The sequence below is a fragment of the Uranotaenia lowii genome, chromosome 2, assembly GCF_029784155.1.
Source record: "Uranotaenia lowii strain MFRU-FL chromosome 2, ASM2978415v1, whole genome shotgun sequence".
NCBI lineage: Eukaryota > Metazoa > Arthropoda > Insecta > Diptera > Culicidae > Uranotaenia > Uranotaenia lowii.
Window position 1 is genome coordinate 223,392,574 of NC_073692.1, and position 25,613 is coordinate 223,418,186.

The following is a 25,613-nucleotide window of genomic DNA, read 5'->3' on the forward strand; positions in this document are numbered from 1 at the left end:
GGCTTGTGATATAGCTCAGTTGGCAAGTCAGTTGCCTCCTGAACCGGTGTTTGCGAGTTCGAGCTCAAGAGTAAACATCAATCACAGTTGTACCGGACAAGTTTTTCAATAACGATTCATGATGACGTAATTCCCTTTTGTGGTGACAGTTCGCAAGTCCTGTTTACAAAATTTTACGAACGAGAAATGGGGTGCAGCGTAATTTTGCGTGTAGCTGCACGGTCAAGAAATTTAACTCAAAATTCAGTTTGAGGAAAGCAAAAAACCAAGTTTCATTTTGTGAACTAAGTTTACCGCATATTTGGTTTCTTAACGGTTATCTCTCCGGGAATGAACAGAATGTTGAAAATTCTTAAAAATTTCTAAAAAGGGGTTTGTTTATTAAAATGTTTAAACATGTTTTTAAAACCCTTTTTTTCAACACGTTTCTTCTGGACCAACCCACTTTGCATTAAATACTCTGTGGCAGCGCTTCTACTTGAAACAAAAATCCCATCGAATATCCAAATGTGGAAGCTTCTAAAGAATTCGAATGTGCTGAATCGATTGTCAATACGGCAACAATATTCAGGGAAAGAAGGAATAGATAGGAAAATTTTCCGGTAAACATACTAAAAGAAAACGCTGAACTATTTTAAATTTCTACGATATGATATTTTCGAGGAATAAAAACAACGTCGGATAGTTTAACTTTTAATTTTAAATCCATTTATTTCAATATTTCTGTTTTCAGCAGGATAACAATCGAAATGATCGATTTTTCATTATTTGATTCTAAAAACATCTAATTTCTTAACAACTAATCTCCTTTTTGAATTTTTACTATCTCAAAATTAGGCTGAGAACTACTGCCAAAAAAACGTGCGAATGAGAATTAAATGGGGACCCAAATATTTGCTTTGCTTTCTCAGCGTGAAGAATTTTAAAATAAGGAATCCGCGATGCCAGGTAAATGTTTGACGTTTTGTAGTTAGGAAAAAAGGTAAACAAAAGGTTGTAAATTTTCGATAAATTTAAAACTCATCTTACTACGGCTTTTTACTTCAGAGATGTCTTAAAAAGTAAGAAGAATCAACTTTTAGGTCTTCTTCTAGAGTTTTAAATATTTTTTGAAAAAATATTGATAGCTACTAAGCGACAAATTGAATTTCAAAAACTGGTGTTTTTCTTGCGATTGAAAACACACCTACATAAGTATCTTTAAAGATTTTGAATGAAAAAGTAATATTTTAACAAAAACATTCATTCAAAAAAATTGTTGGAGATATTTGTAAGCCAAATTTACAAAAGTTCTGTTTTGGAAAGCATTTTAACAAGGAAAAAAACCTGGTTATCCTGTTTTCTGTTGACCAAAGTAACAAATTAGATTTTTTTTTCTGGAATCAATGGAGTGTTTGAGTATTTTTTGTACTGGAAGAAGATTTAAAATGATTTAGATATTTTATAGATTTATTTAAGATTGGTTTTTTATTTATGATAAAATGCACTTCTGGAATGTCTGCTCTTATGTGAGAGCTGTTTGCACATTTTTCAAATAAAATTGTAAAAAAATCGAATTTATTTCTGTCGGCATGTCTTGCAAGTACCTTTTCATGAAAAAATGTTGCCCAATAATTATTAAAAAAAAAACATTAGGAGCTAATTTCTTTTTAATTATATGCCTGTTCCTAAAAGCTTCCCAAACTCTCTAAACTCTTATATGGAGCACTTTGTAGCGCTAGTGTTTGGTTAATGTCTCGGATCGAAACAGAAATGGCGAAGTATCAAACACAGTGAGGTCAGGCAGTCCGTGAATCGACCTATTTTATTTTATTTATCCTCAGTGTTGCCGAATACAACTATTATTTTATTTTAATTTTGTAAAATTTGATGTATTTGTTGCATACTCTTAAACTCATTTCTACAACAAACAATATTACACTCCAATACAATTCAAAAGAAGTGAACCCATTTTTTTTTCCTATTCTTGTGATTGGCAATCCGTCTTACATGAAATTGAGCACTCGATTGGTCTCACAAAGTTGATATTCTTATTTTGTTTGGGTTTGGAATCGTGTCGTGATAAGAAAACTTTGGAGGAGTGATGATAAGTCAGAGTTTTTGTTTTTTTTGTAGAAGGATAACAATGTGCTAAATTTGCCGTAACTTCGAGGAAATAATTAATTTTTTGAGTTATGTTGAAGAAAAATCACCAAGAAATAGATAGCATCATCCTAAAAAATCTTGATTTAGAAAAAGGAAGGTTCATAGGTTCAGTTAAATTAAAAGTCGATGCAGTTCTTCAATGGTCGCTATCTCAAAAACTTCTTGACAGATATTCACAAATTGTGTGTAAAAAGTGTGAACATTTCATTATTGTGTAGTATCACTGAAAATTTCATCAGTTTTCATTCATGCATTTGAAAGTTATTCACGAAACAAAGGGTTGCTTTTTTCGAATACACTCTTATCATGATTAATAGAATTTCTCAAAAGCTATGAAAAAAGAAAAATTCAATGAAGTAGGTACCTACTAACAAGCGGCAAAACCTCGTTCATTAGATCATGCAGAGAACATGTGAGAAAAATGGAAATTGAGTGAAAACCATGTCATGGTTTATTGATGAAGGCACGGAATGTAGAAAAAATGCCAAGATTTTGTTATCAATTTAGCGTATTCTTCATTAGATGAAAAATTAAAAAAAAAATCAGATCATAAGTGTATGAGTTACGGAATCACGTTTGAAATTACAAAGTCATATAAACTAAGAATTTGTCACAGAAAATTTGAATTTCAAAAGAAAATTTCAGCCAAAGAATAATCTTCAAAATTGCGATTAAACATACGTCAAATTTAAATTCTAAACCTACTGATGCTAAATATTTTGTAGATTTCCCAACTGACATTATTGACATCCTAATTATATTTGAACCTCAAGCGGGATTGCTAAAAATTTCATGTCCTTACATTTTTGCGCTCAGCTCTTATAAAAAATACATACTATTTTGCAAAAAACAACCTGTAAACATATTTATTGGTGTATTTTTATAGCGATAAAATTATAAAATTTCAATAGGAAAATCCGGGAATTTGAAAATGAGAACCTGCTGGTCACCTTGACATGCAATACCTTTTTTTTTAAATAAAAAAAAGGGCATTGTTAATGGTAACATTTTTTTTTCTTCGCTGTATTATCCCTGTCCGGATACGTGTGAGAAAGCTTCTGATAAATTTGAATACAATGTTATTGAAATGTCGAGTCTAAGAGTGGAACTTCATGATCAAAAGTTTTCTATTTTGAACGCTATAAATTTTTTTATGATTTTTCAAAGCTATTCCGAACCAAAAGCCAATGTAGACAATTGGTCAACTTGTCTTCTTCTTCTTCTTCTTTTTCTTTTTCTTCTGATGCTATTCGTCGATGCGAATTTTTGCACGACTCGAGACTGTCTTATTGACTAGCTCCTATAATAGTCCAGTAACAGAGACTATATGGCCAACGTTTGTGTTTATACTCTGTAGAGTTTACAATCCTTCATTATCCGTAGAGATATTTTGTATTCATTTATACTCATTAGAGTTTACAATTCTATTTTCGTTTCTTTGTGTACATTTTTCGATGTGTGTTTGTTAAATTCAAACGACCGTGGACTTACAAATTTTCGTCAACCTAGCTGGAGGCGACTGAATTCGATCCCCGATCGTCTGATTGCAAACCAGATACGCTAGCCATTAGGCTAAACTACCGCTCCGGCCAATTTGTCCGTGCCCATTCTTATGAGTGTAGCTGCGATGCCATCCTTCACCCGACGAATTGCTTCCTCAACTTCACTCAACGTTGGGAGTGGCTCCTCTTCGTCTTTGGTACGGCGGCAGTATACCTCCCCCCACTGCACAGTAGTCTAAAAGGGCGTAAAGTGGAATTTTTTCCCTTGTGCTTTTGACTTTTATTTTAGCTACTAGGTGTCTTCACAAAATTAACTTGTTAGACAGTTCCCCATAGTAAATATTAAAGTACTAAACAGTAAACAGTACTAAACAGTAAACAGTACTAAACTAAAAGCTTTTTAACTGTGCGTTGAATAGAGATATAGCTCTCATTATTTCAGCAAAGTTTCATGCTTTGATGATATCTACAACTTTGTAGAACAAGTTCAGTCTCTATCTCCTCAGACATAAAAGTTAGTGTTTTTACTTTTATCGTAGTAGGCTGTGACTTATTTTTAATACTATGGGGAACTGTCTAACAAGAAATGTTGTGAAGACACCCAGTAGCAAAAATGAAAGTCAAAAGCTCAAGGAAAAAAGTTCCACTTTAGGCCCTTTTGGACCACTGTGAACCGCTTAGTCTCCTGCATGTGCGCCGTTCAGGTGTTCATCGAAGTACTGCTTCCACCTTTTGATCACCTCACGATTGTCCGTCATAATGCCCCCGTCCTTATCCCGGCACATTTCGGCTTGCGGCACGAAGCCTTTGCGGGATGCGTTGAGTTTCTGATAGAACTTTCGTGTTTCTCGGGAACGATGCAGCTGCTCCAGCTCCTCGAGCTCCTCCTCCTCCAGGCGGCGCTTTTTCTCCTGGAAAATAAGGACTCGCTGCCTCTTCCGCTGTCGGTGATTTTCCACATTTCGACGGGTGCCTCTTTGCACTACTGCCGCCCGCGCGGCATTCTCTTCGTCCATCACCCTCCTACACTCCTCGTCGAACCAGTCGTTCCGTCGAGTTCGCTCCACATAACCGATGACGTTGTTGATGGCTGTCTTGATGGTATTCCAACAGTCCTCGAGTGGGGCTTCACCAAGCTCGCCCTCTGCCGGCAGCGCTGCTTCGACCGAATGCGCGTAGTCTGCCGCGACCTCAGGTTGCTTCAGTCGTGCGATATTTAACCGAGGCGGGCGTCGGTTTCGTGTGTTGTTCACTACGGAGAGTTTTGGGCGCATCTTCACCATCACCAGTGATCTGACTCGATGTTGGCGCCTCCACAGAATCTAACGTCGATGATGTCCGAGAAGTGCCGGATTTCTATCAAAACGTGGTCGATCTGTGATTGCGTTTGGTACGGTGATCTCCAGGTGTACTTGTGTGGGAGGCGGTGCTGGAAAAAGGTACTACGTACGGCCATTCGTTTGGAGGTGGCGAAATCTATAAGTCTGAGGCCATTTTCGTTGGCCAGCTGGTGCGCCTTGAACCTTCCAATTGTCGGTTTAAATTCCTCCTCCTGACCGACCTGAGCGTTAAAATCCCCGATGACGATCTTGATATCATGTTTTGGGCAACGGTCGTATTCACGCTCCAGCTGCGCGTAAAATTCGTCTTTGTCGTCACCGGTACTTCCGAGGTGAGGGCTGTGCACGTTGATGATGCTGATGTTGAAGAACCGGCCCTTGATTCTCAACCGGCACTTTCGTGAGTTGATCGGCCACCACCCGATCACGCGCTTTTTCATCTTTCCCATCACTATAAAAGCTCTTCCAGTTTGGAAAATGTCTTTACCTGGGCAAATCGAAATTTCTAGTATAATACAGACTTTTGTACCATAGTAGGAAATGCGTTAACAGAAAGCCGGAGATCGTAGATTCAAATCCTTCACAATGCTGGCTGAAATTTTTGAATATTTTTTAAATTCTTATTAAATATCTGCATCATCTAACCCTTTAACAAAATCAGTTTTAATATCGACAGATCAAATAAGGGGTTCATCAAGTTCTCAGGCTGAATAACACAAACACAAACCTGTACGGAATGCGATTCGAACCCACACTCCTAATATGCACTACCATTTTGCTGCATTCAACCAGAATCATCAATTTTAGGCTTTATTTTTTTTTTGTTGGGGAAATCATTCATTATGCATTCACTATGTTTTTTTTATCCAAAAAAAAGCGAAATCCGTCACACCTATTAGCCACACGGCTTGAGTCGTCACTTGATCGTTGTTCCGCACGGCCTTGCCTATTTAAGTTGGTTAGTTGTTTATATTTTTTTTATCGTATTTTGGTTCCACCATTTGAGGCCGAGCAAGGCTGCTGCTGATTGTAAAAAATTGCCATTATAGGAGCACTAAGTACAAGTATGGAGGTATCGTACCGTACCGTATGTCTCGATTTGTGTGTGTCTTGCTTGGAAGTTGTTCCTCCGGAGACCGGTTGACTCGGTTCGATTCAGCCGATTCGGATCGACAGAAAGGGAAGTGTCGATGTAATTGACACATCAGCTGCTGGCATGGTGGCGACGTGGTGTGTGGCACTTGAGGCAATTCGTATCTAGCTTGGGGATGCCTCGTCGCGTCGTCGTGGAACTTGTTTTGGACTTTGACGTCATCGCGGTTTACGCGTTCAAGCTGCCGTTTTTCTATGTTATTATTTCATATACGAGCTGGTATCAGAAACTGGTTCATCTGGTTTTTTTTCCCATCGGTTTACTATAGTTTGCAAATGATATAGTATAGCGCAAAGGGACGATGTAAAGGTCAATTGAATTATTCCTATCTATTAATTGACATAATAACAGCACGGGTTTTGAATAAGATTTTGCAATTTTAATTTAATAAAATTAACATTCCAGAATACTTAATTTCATTCTTACAACTGATTAGACTTGAGAAACCTTGAACAGCAGAAAGTTGATCCAACAAACTGAATTTTCATCGGGTTTAAAGTTCCCAAAAAACAAAACCATAAACCGCAACCGCAAAGCAAATGTCGTTAAGGGGGGGGTAGGGTCTAACGGGTATAAAAAAAACACCATTTTCACGATTTTTTTCTAGAGCTATCGTTCAAACAAATGTATTCAAACTTTTTGCATTATACAAAGCATTGTTAAAAGAACATTTAGTAATTTTTTCGTAGAAAAATATTGAAAAATGAGCCGGTGACGGAGCACTTTTGAGGATGCCTTTTAGAAAACAGGATTTGCGGTGGACACTGTATCTCAGCACAGAATCATCTGAAGTCAAAAAATCAGAGCAAAATATTTTTAATAGATGTTTTTCTGGACCCCAACGTTTTTATTTAACTTAAAAAAATTTTTATAAAATTTTTGTGGCTGTTTGAAGTAAAAACTACGATTTTTCACGAAAAAATCCGCCATTTTTGACCTGTAAAATCTCCCCAAAGTAAAAAAATCAAGAAAAAAAAACGTTGGGGTCTGGTATTTTATATGTAGAAAATATGTTCCAAATTTGAAAAGAATCGGATAAGCAGTTTTCAAATGACGATGTCCACGGTCTTCTAAAATGTGCTTTCGAGAAAAACGCGTTTGAAGTTTCTGCTCTTGCTTTCTTGCAGTATAAGATAGGAGGAGATAAAGGCCTATAATTTCTACAGTTTTGCTTCAATTGACTTGAAAATTTGACACAACATTATTGAAATGTTTTACAATAAGAAAATATAAAAATAAAAAAATCGATTTTTTGAAAGTGTTTGACCCTACCCCCCCCTTAAAGAGCAATTGAGGGAAGAAAATCTACAGAATCCATGATTTAGGAGTTGACTTACTGTTTTGCTGCAATTTCTGCAGCCCTCCCTCTGTCAGGAATACTCCACCTCTAGCTCGATTTTTTTTACTGCATTTACTTTCTGATGTTGTTTTTGCCTTCCCATCACTAAACTGGTGGGGGCTCGTTTTTTATCCGCCACAGTCACCTCCCAAATTTACTGGCAACCGAGCTCCCTGCATTTATAATCTGTGAATGATACACTCTCACTCTCGTCGCATCGACAGAAGCAGTAAAAAAAGAAACGAAAACGACCCGACCAAGTTGTGACCTCTTTTACCATCCCTTTTCTCTTCGGCATGTTTGTTTTTCCCCCGGTCGCTTTTCACTTTTCTTCTCTAGTTTTTATTGCATCCCCAACAAAGATCTGTGCATAACTAGGGTCAGCAGAGGAAGAGAGGATGGCTGCTCAGCTCGTGGTTCACAAATTATGCCGGTTGGGATGTTCATAGCATTGTTTTCTTTTTTGTCTTATAAAATGTTTTTTAAATGTAATGCATTTTGCTCGTTTTTTCCGAAGCGTTTTTTTGCCTTCCACATTTTGTGGTGTGGCATTTGTCTTTTAATTTTCCTAGAGCGAAGTAAATATTTCAGACGCGGTTACGCTTCTTTCTACTGATAGGTATTTGGTTGACATTGTTTTTATTTGCCTATTCTACTTTTGTTTTTATGCTGTTCGTTTTTCAGTTTGGCTACATCGAGATTACTTCACAACCGATCGTTGTTTTCTATTATTTTTAGTAGCAATGTTTTTTTTTTTCTGTGATAACTTTTGTTTTATTTGTGTGGCGCGTGTGTGCTGATTAAGTTACAATTTGTTGAAGCGTGCTGAAACCGACAGGTCGGAATTCTACAACCAGCAGCAGTTACTCTACGCGAGCCGAAAGAAATGTTGTCATTAATACAATTTTTTTTTCGGGTACCAGATCCGCAACTGTCATTGAAATTTGCATTTGATGGGTAAACTGAATTGGGCTCAAGCTACGTAAGAGTGTTATTTTTGGAACTGCGTGTGATGTATGCGATAACAAGTGAGATTGAAAAATGAATGCATGTTAAGTTGAAAAATTAAAGCGATTTTTTTTTTCAAATGCTAAATCATGGATTTAACCAATCTTGGAATCATTTGTTTTATTTTTATAGAGACTTTAAACAGTCCATCCATAAATTTAAATTTAATTTCTATCCTTTACAAACTTTTTACATTATTTCATTGTGTTCATATTTCGATGAAATCTACACAATTTTTAAGTGAATTTAACTATATTTATTCCTTGAATTATTGGTAGCAAGTAGTAAATATCACCCTCATCCGTCGCAGAAATGTTTATTCTTTTCAATGCATGGAGTCTCAATTTGACATTCCTGACTAAAATCAATATATCTCTCTCGTTTCCCATTTAATTTTTGGAATCCTTGTAACGTTGAATGTTTCCCGGACAATATTCAGATACAACACTTCTGTTTTCCGTTATCAAAGTCTAAGAAAAAAACCCGAAAAAACATGCTTCGCAAGCAAAAAGACTGTAGAACAGCAACGGAATGCCAAAAAAAATCACTTTACGTCCAAGAAAGCTAAAGTTAGAAGATATGATGATATGATATGAATTCTTTCTTCAGTTATTTATTCGAAATTTTACTTAACATTTTCCGAAAGGATGAGTTTTGAACGTGAAAATTTGAAAAGCAAAACAGGGATTCTAAATAAGGATTTTTTTCCCAATGATGATCCTAACTGGTGTCAGTAACAATAAACTGAATACAGAATCCAAATGTTTATCACAGGCTTGGAATTTTAATGTTTTTTTTTCAACAAAATTCATATTTAAAGCTTTCAAAAAATTGTTCCTATTATTTTGATAAAAGTTACTCACAAAATTTAGACGCAAAAACATAACTAAAATAAGTAAATTAAAATTTTAGTTTGATTTTGCAAATAAAGTGCAAAAGTTCGGGCAAAATCTAGTGGATTTGGAAAGCTTATTTTATAGGAATTCGATATTCGGAACTAAACTTCTATAAACGAGTTGAATTTTTTTTTTTTGAAAACTGTAGTAGAATTATTGACCTGAAATAAGATTTCGAAGTTTTAACTTTAGCTTTTAGTGGAGATTGTAACTTTTGAATGATTTTAGTCGTTCATCAAAATTTTATTTTGAATTTGGAATTTTTAGTTCTGAGAAGAACATTTTGCTTGGCATTTTTTGGCCCTCATGGGGGGGGGGGGGTTAATCCGCCATCCTTCCCGCCCCCCCATCCCTCCCCGTTCCTACGGCCATGGTGTGCTTTGATTAAAATATGTTCGGAATAAAAAGTACTCAGCTTAAATTTGCCGTAATTTTTTTTTCTTTCATGTAAAAAATCTTAACATCCCTTATTAGGTCTTAAGTATTCAAAATGGCAAGGGGAGCTACGACTCAGAATTTTGTGCATGCGTCGTGAAAATCCAATCTACACGCACGCAGAACCAGCAAAATCGTTTCATGTGACGAAATTAACCGCCACCAAAGAAATAAAAGTGTTCGAGGAACGTTTTTAGACAACTAGGAAATCGAAATCCGGGAGCCGCAGTGCCGAACAGAAGAGTGGCTAGCACTCTCAAGCGATACCCCAATCTCTCCATTCGAGATGTCGCCAATAAGTTGGAAATATCATCCAAAACCGTGCATGAAGCTTAAAAACGATCCAGACTTTCGACTTATCAGAAGGTAGTGACTGCTAATCACAATAAAAAGCAAAATCTTTCGGCAAAAACAAGCACTCGGAAGCTGTATACGACATTGTTGACAAAGTTTGATTCCGTGGTAATAGACGACGAAACCTACGCATAGGCAGACTTCAGACAGCTTACGGGACAAAAGTGTTTTAGAGCAACCAGAAGGGGACAGGTGGCAGACATTTTCAAGCATATTAAATTATCGAAGATTGCTAAGAAATATCTCGTTTGGCAAGCTATCTGTACCAGCTGCTTGAAAAGTTTCATTTTTGCTGCAGCCGGAACCATCAACCAGGAAATTTACTTGAAATAGTTTCTGCCATAAAAAAAAGGCTTGGAGTGGTATGCTGCTAACACATTCAGCTTGTGCCCAGGGATGAGAACCCTCTCATCAAACCAGAACTTCGCCCTTTCAGAAAATAGTGGGCGATAGTTAAGCAGAATATTAAGAAGACACAAAAAACTATTAGCAGCGAGAACCAGATCAAAACAAACTGGCGTTCTGCAGCGAAGAAAGTGGATAAAGTGACTGTACAAAATCTGATGGCAGGCGTCAAACCAAACGGCCAGGAAATGTCAGGCGATTCCAAGATCAAATCGATCGATGCGCTCTCTGGAATTGATATCCGTTACTGTTGTTATCCAACAAACGAAATCGAGTATACAGTCAGTATGGTCAGTGGTTCTATATTGGCTTCGAAAGCTTTCTGCTGGTCTCACATTTGCGATTTTTTTTTTAATTTTTGCTGATGAACTCGAATGACCAGCACACTCATTTGGCGCAACACCCTAAACTTGTAAAATTGACCCATTATTGCAAACAGTCGAGAACTGTCAAAAAAAGTGTCATTTCATCGATTCAATTTTACACATTATTTAGAAAAGCTGGTTTACTAAATAAAGGGTAGTTTTTTAACTTGTCATTCAGAATACAGAACTCTTTCTGCCGTAACCGATCGCGTTCGATGATTCAATTAGTCGGATAATGCTGAAAGAAGATCAGCTGAATAAATATTTTCATATTCTATAAAACGAGCATGAAATTATACCTTGCCGAATACAGAAATTCAAAACAAACTGATTTGTTTTTATTATTTTCTTTCCATCCTTCAAAGGGCTGACATCGCCATGCAGAGCGGGCTTCCAAAATAATTTGTAGATTTTACATGCTTACATAACTAATTTTCACCTTTGTTTGACGTACATGCTGTGTACACTATAAAGGGAACAAGGGCTTTACATGAAAAAGGAGTTAACCAAGTCTTTTCCGATAACGGGTCAAAACTACACTATAAGGGGTTGCGCCAGATGAGTGTGAGTGTTGGTATTTGTATGTATTTATCCAACAATCATAAAAACATAGCTGAATTTACTATATTTATAGTTCAATGTCTAGAGTCAATCATACCGTTAACGTTAAGAAATATAGTTGAATCTATCATATTTATACTCCATTGTGAGAGGTCAACCAGAAATGTATAGTTGAATCAATTATATTTATAGTTGAGTGCCTAATATCCAACATACAATTATAGTTAAATTTATCATATTAACAATTGAATCAATTATACCACTACAGCTAAATCTATCCGATTCATAGCTGATTGCGTGAGGTCAATCAGCAGTTTGAAGCTCGTCGAGTAACAGTTTCGACCGCCACGTTGCAATATCATGCAGGATAGACCATCACATTTTTGAAGCCCCCTATGTAGTTTGAATGAAGTGCAGAAGATGTTTATATTATAATAATATTTTGTAATGATCTATCAATACAAATAAAATTAAAAAGTAAACATGACTTATGATGTTCGTAGAATATTCAATTAAAAACTTTTTTTTAATCTCAATTGGAAACTTTTCAGACATATTAGCCTTCCCCTTTCCTGATGTTCAGATCCTTACATAAGATGAGAAGATGATTTATATATTTTCTAATAAGTTTATTAACATGATTTGGTAAACATTAATCATGTAACCCGTTAGTCTGATGCTTGAAAATGTGTGTGTGCTTAAGCTGACAAACATAATTCTGTGTTTTGCGATAAACAATTTCCGTGATTTTATCCACAAATTCTGCGATTGTTTTCTTTATGATATTTCTCTCATTTTCATTTAAAAATTATGAGAAATTGGGTCTTTTGACGTTTTACTTTATAAAAATCTAAAAGCTTTATTTATGTTATAATACTTTCTCGATTCAAAGACAGAAATCCTAAATTTGTATTGACACAAAAACTATTATTTGAGAAATTAGTTCAAATTTTTAGAAATCTGTAAAATCTGTGAATATTTCCAAAATTCGGTTAAATTAAAGTTTTTTCTGTGACTTCGAAAATTTTGTCAAACACCCTAAATAAACTTCCCGTCTCTCGTTCAGTTTCCTTGCAAACATGTAAAATTTCATGGAATTTCTTCTATTTTTTTTAATTATAAACATTTTTTAAAAAATCTTCAAAACTGTTTGTAAGTTTATATTGTAAATGATGATGATTTTTCTCCATCATCGTTCCGCGGAAAGGGTATCGAAGAAAAAATAAGACCGCTTATGGATTTGGACCTGCCAGTCAGTGTAAGTACTCGAGTAAATCGATAGAATAATAAAAACATAACAACCGAGAACCTACTACATGCCACCATCAGTTGATTCGAACGGATTGTAAACAGAAAAAAGGGAACATCGAACGAAAATCGGACCATAGTTCAACGTACGCACAGCCAGAGCGCGTACTGCCATCAAGACGAGGGACAACGACAACTTTCTTGCATCACCACCTACAACGGCTTGCACGAATTGCTTTTCTTATTTTTAACAATATTGACATTTCAACACTGGACTTTAGCATTTTTTAAGCTTTCTGAAAGTTATGAATTTTATGAAAGTTTTTTGTAGCCAGAATGATTGCGTTTCATTTTCTTTCGAAAGAAGAAACTTTTTTTTTTTTCGAAAAATGTGTATTTCCTGTTATTCCTGTTTAGCTCCAAGGCCAACAACTCTAATAAAAATCATTTAATTAAAAAATGTAACTGATAATGCAGTTTTAAAGAAAGGCGCTTCGATTTATTCGAGAATAAAATTTGTAATTGTAAAGCCAGATTGTGCAAAATTCATCCAATATCATGTCCCCGGGAGGCGCTTCCATTCATTATGCATGCACGATACAACACCAAGCTGTTAATTTTGTAGAGCTCAAATTTGATCGGATGGCGCTTAGCAGGCACTCGTCGGCTTTTAATGAAGGAGGGATGATGTGCTGCAAGCACCTACCAATTTGGAAATGGTGCAATCACTGTTTTGCATTCCGTTGATGCAGTTGTAATATAATAATAAACACAATCTTGCAGTCGTGTGTCATTCGGAAAAAAGGTGAAAACAATTGTTTAATTACATCAGAATTGAATATTTGAACTTTTTTTTTGCATCGAATAGGACTCTCGCCATTTTATATAATGAACAATTTAAAAAAAATTTGGTTGGATTTTTGGTGCCTCAAAACGATCGGAACTAGAATAAACCATACGGGGTTATTTTTTCCCTACATTAAAAATATTAATTTAATCTACAATACTTTCTAAAGATTCTAAAGATAAAAAATTTTTTAAAACAACAATATAAGCAAGAGAATTGTTAAAAATTTCTATTCATAACATTTTATGAGGGTTGAAAAATGAAGGTAACATACTGTTTTCGATTGAATTGGTTCCTAATTTAAAAATGTCAAATTTAGATTTAAGAGTTGTTAATTTTATTTTTAAACGTGTGTTCACGCCTTGAAACAACACACATCGTTCAATATATTCTACACTTTTCGCTTTAAATTATAGGTTACAATACTTCAATTATCCGTTGTTTAAAGTCTAACAAAAAAAAACCTTTAAAAACGCTACGGAGATAAGACTGTTGATCAGCTACGGAATTCTCAGAAAAATTTGACCTAGTGTCCAAAAAAGCTAAAATAAAGAGCTATATACGTTGACATAACCATATTTTTTCTGGAAATTTTTTATATTCATGACCACAAAAAAACATAAATAAGGGGTATAAAACCCTTATTTATCAATCAATGAACCGTAAAAAATGATCAAGTCATATCAGATAAATAAAAAAAAGAGAATGGAAAAGTTGACGTAATTTGGCTCATTTTTGCATCTTTAGATTTCCAAAAATACGAAAAACAGAATTTTTGAGAAATTTTAAAAGTAAGCAATTTTTTTTACTTTTTGAAAATTTGAAATTTCTCACATTTTCTTTCTCATTTATCGTTACACTACGAGGTTTTCGAAACTATAATCTTTAAGAAAATCAATTGAAAAAACAAGAGAGATACCAACCATTTTAAGCGAAGAGTGTCAAGGTCTGATTCTCGTCTTATTTTTATTTTTAATTTATGTTTATTTTTCCATAAATTAAGATTTTAAGACTTTCGCAAACTGCACGCGTTTTGATCTCCGTCCACGAAAATTTTAACAAAAATATAAGGGAGAATGAAGATACCTGATCCCTGGGGATACTTGATTCCTTAGCTAAATCTCCAAATTGGAATGTCGTAAAAAGATCAAATGTTCTAGAAAAATGTGCCAAACGGAACAAAACAGCAATGGTTGAAGCTCAAAAATTTTTAACAAAATAAGTTTTTGAGTAATTGAACTTTGTTTGAAAAATTTCACAAAATGTGATTTGAAGATCTTTTTCCATCATTTTTAAATGTTCCTAACATGGAAATATTATAATAAAAATATTTATTCCAATACATCGATCTTTCGAGTGTAAAATGAACTTCAAAATTCAAACTTCAAACTTTCTTGAAAATTGAAAGATAAAAATCTTTTTAAAACAACAATATAAACAAGAGAATTGTTAAAAAATTCCTATTCATAACATTTTATGAGGGTTGAGCGATGGAGAACTCTCAACTTTTTCAGAAAAAAATTTCTACAATGTTGATTTTGGGTACAATTGATCACTAATATATGGGTACAAATGATCCCGGTCTATTCTTCTTCTCAATGGATCGTGGTAATTGCTGATAGCGAGTTTACTAATGTTTATCTACTAGCTAATATTCATCCATCAATTTTCTGAAGAAAGGGGCTAAAATAATTGATTTTCGCTTGTTTATAAAAAACTGCGCCCATAAGTATGCAATATCATGAGGGTTGAGAATTAGCTATAGATTTTTTATCTGACAATTATAGATTGTGAAATGAGAACAAACATGACCAAAATAGTAAATTAATATTCTATCTTGGGGTTTTGTTTGATTTTTTCCATGGGTTAAGGCTTCCTGAATAAAGGATCAAGTCTCCCTTAATTTAAAAAATATCGTAATTTTTTAACTTCCACGAAAATGCTTCTAGTTCATCAAGTATCGTTCTTATTTTAGGAGCATAGAAACTTGAAGTTACACGCTGTCAGAAAATGTAAAAGAGTGCGAGTTGCTAAATTTTTCCAAAAAGATATTATGAAAACAAGAAAAGAGGATCAAGTATCCTCACTCTCCCCTATAGTTTCAAAGAGTTCAATGATAGTGAAACTAAATTGTTTTTTAGTAATATTATTACAATGTGGTGAATTAGTAAAGATTGGAATGGTTTACGGACATCTCTAGAAGAAAAATGTTCTTGTTGCCAACAATCAACTGGGTGAGCGCGTTCTAGTTTTTTCGTTAACTATCTTTGTTCTTTCTCTACAATATTACAAAGCTGAACAAGTATTGATGTTTTTAATAGGGGTCTTTGGTTAGTTTCATTCTTGGAGACTCAGATCGGGTGTCTGAGAAGAGAATTTATAATTTTAGAATCATTTGCTTTACTTAACACAGTTCATAAAGCTGTTGAAAACATTGAATAAGAACCAAAGGAATGTGTGTGATGGTCGTTTTAGAAAGCTAATCAATTAGTGGAGTGCAACTGAAAATTTGTTTAATTTTGTATTAACAAGTAATGATGCAAATGTATGTTTCGAAATCGTCATTGTTTTCAGTGATTACTTGGAAAGAAATGATTACAAAAGAGCAACCAGATTGATAATTTCAATCTTCAACAATCAAAAAGTGATGAAAAAGTAGGACAGTTTAAAATATCAAACTCAAAGAAAGTAATTTTTTTTTATTTGATTCAATAACTCCTTTTGTAAAAAGGAAAAATATGCAGTAATAAATACCGTTCTCCTTTTACGACCAGTACTTGTGTAGCATCCGATATAGCGTCATCGCAAAGTATAGTGATTTTCTCAAGATTTATCACAACGTTTAATTGAAGAAATTATAAATTATACAAAATACATGCTTAATTTCAGTGAAAATTAAATACAAAAGTATTCTTTGCATTGTAAGACTGTTAACTGTTTTAGACTAGGGTTGCCATCCGTTCCGCAAAAGCGGGACATGGCTTTTATTTAAAATGTCCCACCGTCCCGCTTTTTTCTAAGAATGTTTTTCTAGTAGTCTCAACATTCTCCTATTCTTCCTTTTAAAAATAGTTGATCAGTGTTTGATGAGAACACTTCTCATAAAATCTCTTCTCGATGATATTTTACTCCGGTCATTTTATTCTCCAATCTTCTTTTATCCAACTATGATTATTTACCAAAACTAGAAAAAGTCTTACTTAAAGAATATGACATTCAGCGATAAAGATGTAGAACTGAACCACAATTTTATGAAGTTTCACTGATTTACACTGAAAAAATCTAAATTTAGCCTCAATTAAATTGAATAAATCAATATAATGTTTTTTTTTTGAATTTTTTCTCCTCAAAATAAAAGATTTAATTCAAGATTGAATAACTCGTTAAGTTATTTATTCTTGGTTTAAGGTTGCAAAAATATTTTCCAGACCGGATGAATCCGAGCTATTTTATATAAAAACCTGACAAAATCCGGGCATGAGATCTTAAAAATTTCCAACGCAAAATTCGGACAATATCCGGGCATATTTGGTCAAAACTTCGGAGTTATTCAATAAAAATACACATATTTTTTAACTAAACACATCAGTATTCGTATTTTAGGCTTCCGAACTGAAACTGTTCAAGATTTTTGGATGTGAAAATAAAAATAAAAATGACTCAATTCAAGTTTTTTTTATTCAATTTTTTTAATAAAGTGAATAAATCTGTGCAAAATTCATGCATTTTTTACGAAATCTGGGAATCAGGCTGGACCTAAATTTAATGTCAAATATCTGAGCAAGCCTGGGTAAAATCGGGCAATATGTAAAGCTTATCTTAGCATCACCATAACAATCTGGTTTAGTTGAGCGTTCTTTGTGCATGTTTGAGCAATGGTAATATTTTTAGATTGAGCAAATATTCTTTAAATTGTTTCCAAATGATGATAGCTCCAGATGTTACTGCTGAATCCAAGTTGAATCCCTTGAATGAAAAGTTTAAAGAAAAAGTCAAAATCCAGATAAAATATAACAGTACTTCCTAGCGAAAGTAAACTATTTTAAATCAAACAATGAATAAATGGACGAGTTGAATGAAATAGATAGACTTGGTAGACAATCAAAAAATGGCTGTTATAAAATTTAAAAACTTTCATCAAATTTCGGATATTTAATTACTCTGAACTTTTTTGACTTGAGTGTTCGCAGTATACATAGATGGGAGTTTTCTTGAGAATTTAATTTTTTGAACAAATTTCGTTTATCCATATTTCATTACTATCTATGAATTATTTCAGTCAAAGGAACATAAACATTTGTATGTGAATGGTCATAAAAGTAAGGTTTTCAAGAGTTTCTGAAATGTCTTGTTTTTTTGGCTATGTCTCACTTTTTTTTCGTGAAATGTCCCGCTTTTTTTTAAAGTATCTGGTAAGCCTATGTTAGACCAATATGATATTTATTGTATAACTAGCTGATCTGGTGTGCTTTGTTACACTTTTCAAAAATAAATTAAATTTGCATAAATTATTTTAATTTTTTTTGTAGCTAGTAAACCATTTTAAAATGAGAAGTGCAGCTGTGGATGGTTTTATCTTATTTAGTAAAACTTGATCGTTTAGTTTGTTTTTTAATATCTGTAATTTTAACTTTGTTTTTGTAAATTTCATGAGTTCTTTAATTATAACGTAATGTATGTTTTTTTATTGATTCTCCACCCTCTCCCTCGTCCAAAGTGGTGAGAAGTCACAGACTGTTTTTAATTGCTTTTGTTGGCTGGGGTGGCTCACAAACTATCATAAAAACATGAATATTATGAATCAAAGCAATCGAAAGATTCCTTTTAATTCAGCCACGGTAAATAAAAAGCTCATACACCGGTATTTCGATAGCAACTTACTACCTTCTTCAGTGAGCGTTTTCGATTGATGAACGTGTATCGTTTCCCTCCTTTATATTGTCCGAGTTAGGTAAGCTACAGGTAGGTAGCAAAAACCTCCGAATGCCGGTATATGAACTTTTCATTTACCGTGGTTGAATTAAAAGGAATCTTTCGATTGCTTTGATTCAGTTTAATCATTCAACCAAGTAGGCTCACAACACAACAGAATGAATATTATCTAAATAACGTCACATGTCAGATTTGGCTCTATTTGTTTGATAAGTTTTCCCTTTTTTGAGGAATTCTAAAACTGTAACTTTCAAATTGGTTCAAAGTCAAGTAAAAAGCCGATTCATTTTATTTCAACCTTTGTGCTCAAGGTTTGGAATTTGATTGATTTTTTATTCTCTGTCAGTTTAAATGTTTGAATAAAATTGTGTTTAAAAATATCCTTGAAACTTTTGTCAAATTAATAATTACTTTCTTTACTTTATTCACTTGTCTAAGAGATTTTGATAGCTTAGCGCAGGGAGAAAATGTGCCTCTGCTTCATCATTTGACATATTCTACTCCCGTTTGCTAATGAAATGATGCCTATATTTGGGCATGAATGTTAAAAACTAGTACATATTTCTCTTCAAAGTTTCCTCTTATCAGAACCATTATTGACATATAACGTTTTTCAGATCCTCTACAAAGTAAAAAGAACATATTCCTACCTGAGTACTTACATATACAGAGACGGACAAAACGTTAAGACCACTCTTCACCAAAGCTGGGCTTTTGGGAAATCCTTAAATTGGATGAAATTATAACCAAATTTAAAATAAATATAAGTGTGTGCGGAAAAATATGAGACCACTTACAATTTTGCTTTGATAAACTTTCACAATCGATCATTTTTTATGGTTTATTCTTTTTGTTGTGGTCATGAAATTTAACTGACATTTTTTTGCATACTGTCCATGATGTTCAGGAGCTATTTGGGAGAAAAGGGTTACCAGGAGGTAGCCCCAACGTAGTGAAATTCTACTTTTTTGTCCACAAAAGTCAAATTCGTTCATCTTGATGTCAAAACGGAACACAAATTGTCGAAAAGATTCAAGACGAGGCTTTAGGATTCTTTACCGTTGGTTTGGATCAATTCAATCGAAAAATATAGATTTTTTAATTCATTGAATGCTTTGGGTCAATATTTTGAAGAGGACTGTTTTAGCATTGATTCTTCCAACTTATGATAATTATGTTGATAAAACCATCAGCAAAGATTGAACCAAAGACTTGAAATAACATTCCTACCTCCGCAAAAAATAAAGACATTGTAGTGTCTCATAGACAGAAAATAATACCAGTCCCGGAGGTCTGGAGAGGGCACCTCACAAAAATCACTTTCTCTGATAAAACAGCTCAATCCTGCACTTGTTCTTTAAGTTTAATCTGTTCGACAAAAATTTCATGATTATCAAAGTTACTCCGGTGATCAAAGCTCCCCCAGTTTACGGTAATTTTTTTTTATTAAAATTCAAAGATTTTGGAATTAAAGTGAAACTTGAACCAAAAGAAAGTGCATCCAAAAAATTAACCAAATAGTTGTTTAAATCATCAACCAGACACCCAAATAGTCGGCAACGTTTTCCGTTGGCTGGGTTTTTCCATTTATTAGCAACCTAAAAAAGTCATGCCAAGCCCGCCTCCCAAAGAAAGTGAATCTCTCCGTTGAAAGTTTCAGCCGGCAGGTTGCGGACAGTCTACTGTTTTTTTTCTCTGGTAATCTATGCTCGAGGGTCATTTTCCCCCCAAAGTTAAAGCTCGTGAATCGAAAAGTGGCACGCACATCTTCGAAGAAGACCAACCAACAACAACCAAAACGTCCAAAAGCCGGCAAAACCAGACGACACCGTCTGGTTGCGGAAGTATGTCGCGTTGTGTCCACTTTCGGTTTTTTTATGACATCGACGACTCTTGGGCGTCTCGACGTAGTGCATAATCCAATCCGGTGATAATTTTGGAAGTGAAAAATCAGCTGGAAGGTGCGGTTTTTGGCCTCAATTCAATAAAATGCCGATTGCATTTCAAAACCGGCTGCAGTGCTTCCAGTAGGGATGCTTGTTGTCCAGAGTTTTTTTTTATGGTACCGTCTACTGGGGCATCAGAGAAATTAAAAATTTCTTCTTTTACTTTTAATAACTTATAAACATAAATTTTTCACCTTTCTCAGAGAAATGGAGAACTTTCAAAAATATTTGTGTTTTTAATGGAAAATTTTATGTAAACTTATGAAAATTTAGAGCTTTTGACAAATTTGGGACGCCATAAAGGTCATTAGTCATATTTTTTTTCTCTTCTATTACTACAGCTGATGTAAGGAAACTGGAAACATAAATATGTACTGAGTACATTCAGGGGTGAAAATTCTACATAAAAATTACACTGACTAATTTCTTCGTTGAAACTCACTCGCAAGTGTCACTACCATTCAATTCATGAAGTATTTAGGTGAGAATGGGGATACTTAATCCCCTTTTCTTATTTTCATCATATCTTTAAGCAAAAAAATTAGCAACTCGCCAACTTTTATATTTTCTGACACCGTGTTATTTAAAGTTTATATGCTCCAAAAGTTAGAACGATCAGGAACCCACAGATAAACTAGAAGCATTTTCGTGAGACGTAAAAAATTGTGATATTTTTGGAGTTGAAGGAGACTTGAACCTTTATTCGAGAAGCCCCAATCCTCGGGATAAATCCAGCATATTCAAAGATTAAAAGTCCATTGACTATTTTAAGCCATATAAGTTCTCATTTCCCAGTTTGTTACAGTTAGACATTATTATTTTCATAGTATTCCGTCTCACGACATAACTTGACGAACATAATTCCTAAAATTCACTCGATCCATGGCAACCGTTCTCCAATTTCTCGGACAACCACCTTGCTCGTTGCGCACCCGCTCGTCTTGTTCCTACCGGATTTGAGCGAACACCTGTATTGAAGAACAGTCGTCGGGCATTCTCGCAACATGTCCCGCCCAGCGTATCCGGCCAGCCTTCACCACCTTCTGGATACTGGGTTCGCCGTAGAGTCGCACGAGCTCGTGATTCATCCTTCGCCTCCACACTCCGTTCTTCTGTACGTCGCCAAAGATGGTTCTTAACATTCGTCGCTCGAATACTCCGAGTGTACGCTTTAGGTGAGAGGTGGTCTAATGAGCGTCTTATATAGGTTACACTTCGTGCGAGGGCTAAGTCTCCTCGACCGCAGTTGCTTGTGGAGTTCATAGTAGGCACGACTTCCGCTGATAATTCGCCTCCGGATCTCACGGCTGGTATCATTGTTTGCGGTCACCAGTAAGCCGAGATAGACAAAGTCTTCGACTAACTCCAGCTCGTCGCCGTCGATCGTGACTGGACAAGCGGGTTCAGTCGGTCTCGGATCCGCAGGCCAGTATGTACTTTGTCTTGGACGTATTAATCATCAACCCAATCCTTCCTACTTCGCGTTTCAGTTTGCGGTAGATCTCCTCCACCGCCGCAGATGATCTGCCGACTGTATCAATGTCATCGGCAAAGCAGATAAGTTGACTGGATCTGTTGAAAATCGTTCCCTGCATTTCGCCCACCGCTCGTCGAATATACTTTCTAGCGCCACGATGAACATCATGCAGGATAGACCATCAGCTTGTCGAAACCCTCTGCGCGATTCAAATGAACTCGACAATTCACCCGAAATCCACACACAGCACTGCGTTCCATCAATCGTCGCCTTGATCAGTTCGGTCAGCTTCCCGGAAAAGCCGTTCTCGTCCATGATTTTCCATAGCTCGTTACGGTCGATCGTGACGTATGCGGCTTTGAAGTCGATGAATAGATGGTGCGTAGGGACTTGGTGTTCACGGCATTTTTGGAGGATTTGCCGTAATGTGAATATCTGGTCCGTCGTAGACCGTCCCTCCATGAAGCCGGCCTGATGATTTCCCACGAATCTGTTTGCTTGTGGCGTTAGGCGGCGGAGTAGGATTCGGGACAACACTTTGTAGGCGGCATTGAGGACAGTGATCGCTCGGTAGTGCTCACAGTCCAATTTGTTACCCTTCTTGTAGATAGGACAATTTACCTCCTCCTTCCACTACTCCGGTAGCTGTTCTATGTCCCAGATACGAACTATCAACCGGTGTAGGCAACTGCGATGCCATTGTTTCCAGCCGACTTCTTTCTAATCAGCTGGCGAATGACTTTTTTAACTTCACGCATCGTTGGGAGTGGCTCCTCTACGTCGTTGTCTACGCCGGCGATGTGCCTACCCCCACCGTCTTGATCTCCTGCATGTGCGCCGTTCAGGTGTTCATCGAAGTGCTGCTTCCACCTTTTGATCACCTCACGATTGTCCGTCAGGATACCCCCGTCCTTATCCCGGCACGTTTCGGCTTGCGGCACGAAGCCTTTGCGATATGCGTTGAGTTTCTGATAGATCTTTCGTGTTTCTTGGGAATGATGCAGCTGCACCAGCTCCTCGAGCTCCTCCTCCTCCAGGCGGCGCTTTTTCTCCTGGAAAATTCGGACTCGCTACCTCTTCCGCTGTCGGTGATTTTCCACATATCGACGGGTGCCTCTTTGCACTACTGCCGCCCGCGCGGCATTCTCTTCGTCCATCACCCTCCTACACTCCTCGTCGAACCAGTCGTTCCGTCGAGTTCGCTGTTCGAGCTATCTGCAGCGCTGCTTCGACCGATTGCGCGTAGTCTGCCGCGACCTCAGATTGCTCTAGTCGTGCGATATTTAACCGAAGCGAGCGCCGGTTTCGTGTTTTGTTCTCTACGGAGAGTTTTGGGCGCATCTTCACCATCACCAGATAATGGTCTGACTCAATGTGGCACCTCGACAGGATCTGACGTCGATGATGTCCGAGAAGTGCCGACTGTCAATCAAAACGTGGTCGATCTGTGATTGCGTTTGGTATGGTGATCTCCAGGTGTACTTGTGTGGAGGCCGGTGCTGGAAAAAGGTACTACATACGTTTATTCGTTTGGAGGCGGCTAAATCAATAAGTCTGAGGCCGTTTTCGTTGGTCAGATGGTGCGCACTGAACCTTCCAATTGTCGGTTTGAATTCCTTCTCCTGGTCAACCTGAGCCGATGACGATCTTGACATCATGATTTGGGCAACGGTCATATTCACGCTCCAGCTGCGCTTAAAATTCGTCTTTGTCATCACCGGTACTTCCGAGGTGAGGGCTGTGCATCCGATGTGCTTTCGAAAAGTACAGCTTTGCTATGACAGCTTTTTCCTTTGACTGTCTCGGTTTTCCTTACCACTCGGTTTGCTGCTGTACCGTCGGTAACGAATCGTACCGCTTCGGCTACATCTCACACGTGCGGGAACGCAACAACGTCCTGGTGATGTTCGGGACCATGGTTGTCCATTCCTCCCCGAGCGGCTTGAAAAGTGCAACTCAGTGAACTTTTCGTTCTAAAACACTTGCCCTGCTCTGTTAAGACTCCAGGCGTACACCCAATCTAAGAGCAGAGAAGGCTTCGCCAGGGTGAGTGCAAGAGAAAAAAATCATCACATTAAGTGTAGAGGAGAAGCGATAAAGCAACTCAGTAGGTTTGGTTTGTTCCCAACAAGAAAAGGAAGAAGAAGAAGCAATATCGTTTCGTGCTATTTGTTTGCCTACTGTGGTAGGAAGAGAAGGAAAAATTTGCACTTCAGTTGTGCATTTCGGGATTTCTCCTTCTCACACAGTAGCGTTGCTATTGGAGCACCGGTTTTGCTCGGCATTTGGATTCGGCTGTACTCGGAAACGAGTGTAGAGCATTTCGGAAGAAAGTGTGGTGCTCTAAAATCGTAGAAGATAACGGTGCGATTTACACAGCGCACTGTCTGATTTAAAAAGTGCGGACCAACCATGTTCGGGACCCAAAACAGCAACATCACGACGGTTCTCCTGCGTGATAGTGGAGTTAGCTGCAGGCTTGCAAGCTCGTGACTACAAAAAAACATGAGCAACGAACAACGCAGACTTAGAAAATTCTTAAAGTTTATCTTTTTCACTATCTTCATTGCATACATCAAGGCACAATTTTCAATTTTAAGATAAACAGTTTTTAGTTATTTTTATCAGGTAGGAAAATGTAGTAAATGTTATTTTACTGTAGGAAAATTAGTTATTGAATAAAAATTAGTAATTTTGTGCTTAGCAACGATTTTAATTTATATTTAGAAAAAAAAAATGTATCTTTTTGGACTTGTTGAAATAACAGTATTGTTGTTTTGATTTATTTAGCACATTTGAAAAGAACCATTTGATCTTTGTAAGACATTCCGGTTTCGATATATAGCGAAGGAATCAAGTATTTCCAGGGATCAAGTATTCTCATTCTCCCCTTATGCATCAATTTATTCGTAGATATTCTCAATCATGAGTACGGCAACCCCATCGATGTCACATAAATCGTCGTACATGTATTTATGCATATTTTGGACATTTTTTCACCTACTTTCTCTTTCCGTTTCTCCCCATTCAGCAAATCTCGCCACTCTCATCTACGGGCTGTCGATTGGATGGCTGTCACCAAACCTCAAGTTGCTGCTGTCCGATGAGACGCCCCTGCTCACCGGACGGATCAACGCGTCAGAGGCCGGGTGGATCGGATCGATCGGAACCATCGGATGCGTGCTGGCCGTGCTGATCTGCGGCTGGGTGGCCGAAATTGCCGGCCGAAAGGCAGCCCTCATGCTCATTGGCATTGCTCAGCTGGTAAGTATTTAGTACCGAAAGGAGCCGGTCGCAATTTCGTTTTTTTTTATTGGACAAATTTGCAAAACCGCAACGCAACGCTTCGCTTTGATTGTGCAATGTTGATTTATGTTTGCACGTTATTGCATAACTTAATCGCGCCATGTCACGACACGATATGTCAACGTGGACTCGCTAATGACCGGGTAGGTGACAAGAACGGGTGAGGGAAGGGAAATGTTGTAGTTATAACGTAGTACCATTCCGATGTATCGTTTTTCTCAAGACGTTTAATTCGTATTTAAATGTGCATTCAGCATGCATGCATCAGTAGAGTATACAGCTATGTTTCAGATTGTTTCAGTCATCTGAAATTGTAAACTGCTGAATGTAGCTGGATCTAACAAGTATCTACCT

At 36.5% G+C, this 25,613-nt stretch overlaps 1 protein-coding gene across 4 annotated transcripts in view; it reads left to right on the top strand.

The window, feature by feature from the left end:
- The window catches only part of LOC129745981 (facilitated trehalose transporter Tret1-like), a 173,831-nt gene that overhangs the window by 121,300 nt on the left and 26,918 nt on the right, over positions 1 to 25,613 (top strand). For all 4 annotated transcript variants that reach the window (XM_055739395.1, XM_055739394.1, XM_055739396.1 and 1 more), the window contains one exon: positions 24,985 to 25,217. In XM_055739395.1, coding sequence (XP_055595370.1) covers positions 24,985 to 25,217 — 233 coding nt within the window. The remainder of the gene's footprint in view (positions 1 to 24,984; positions 25,218 to 25,613) is intronic.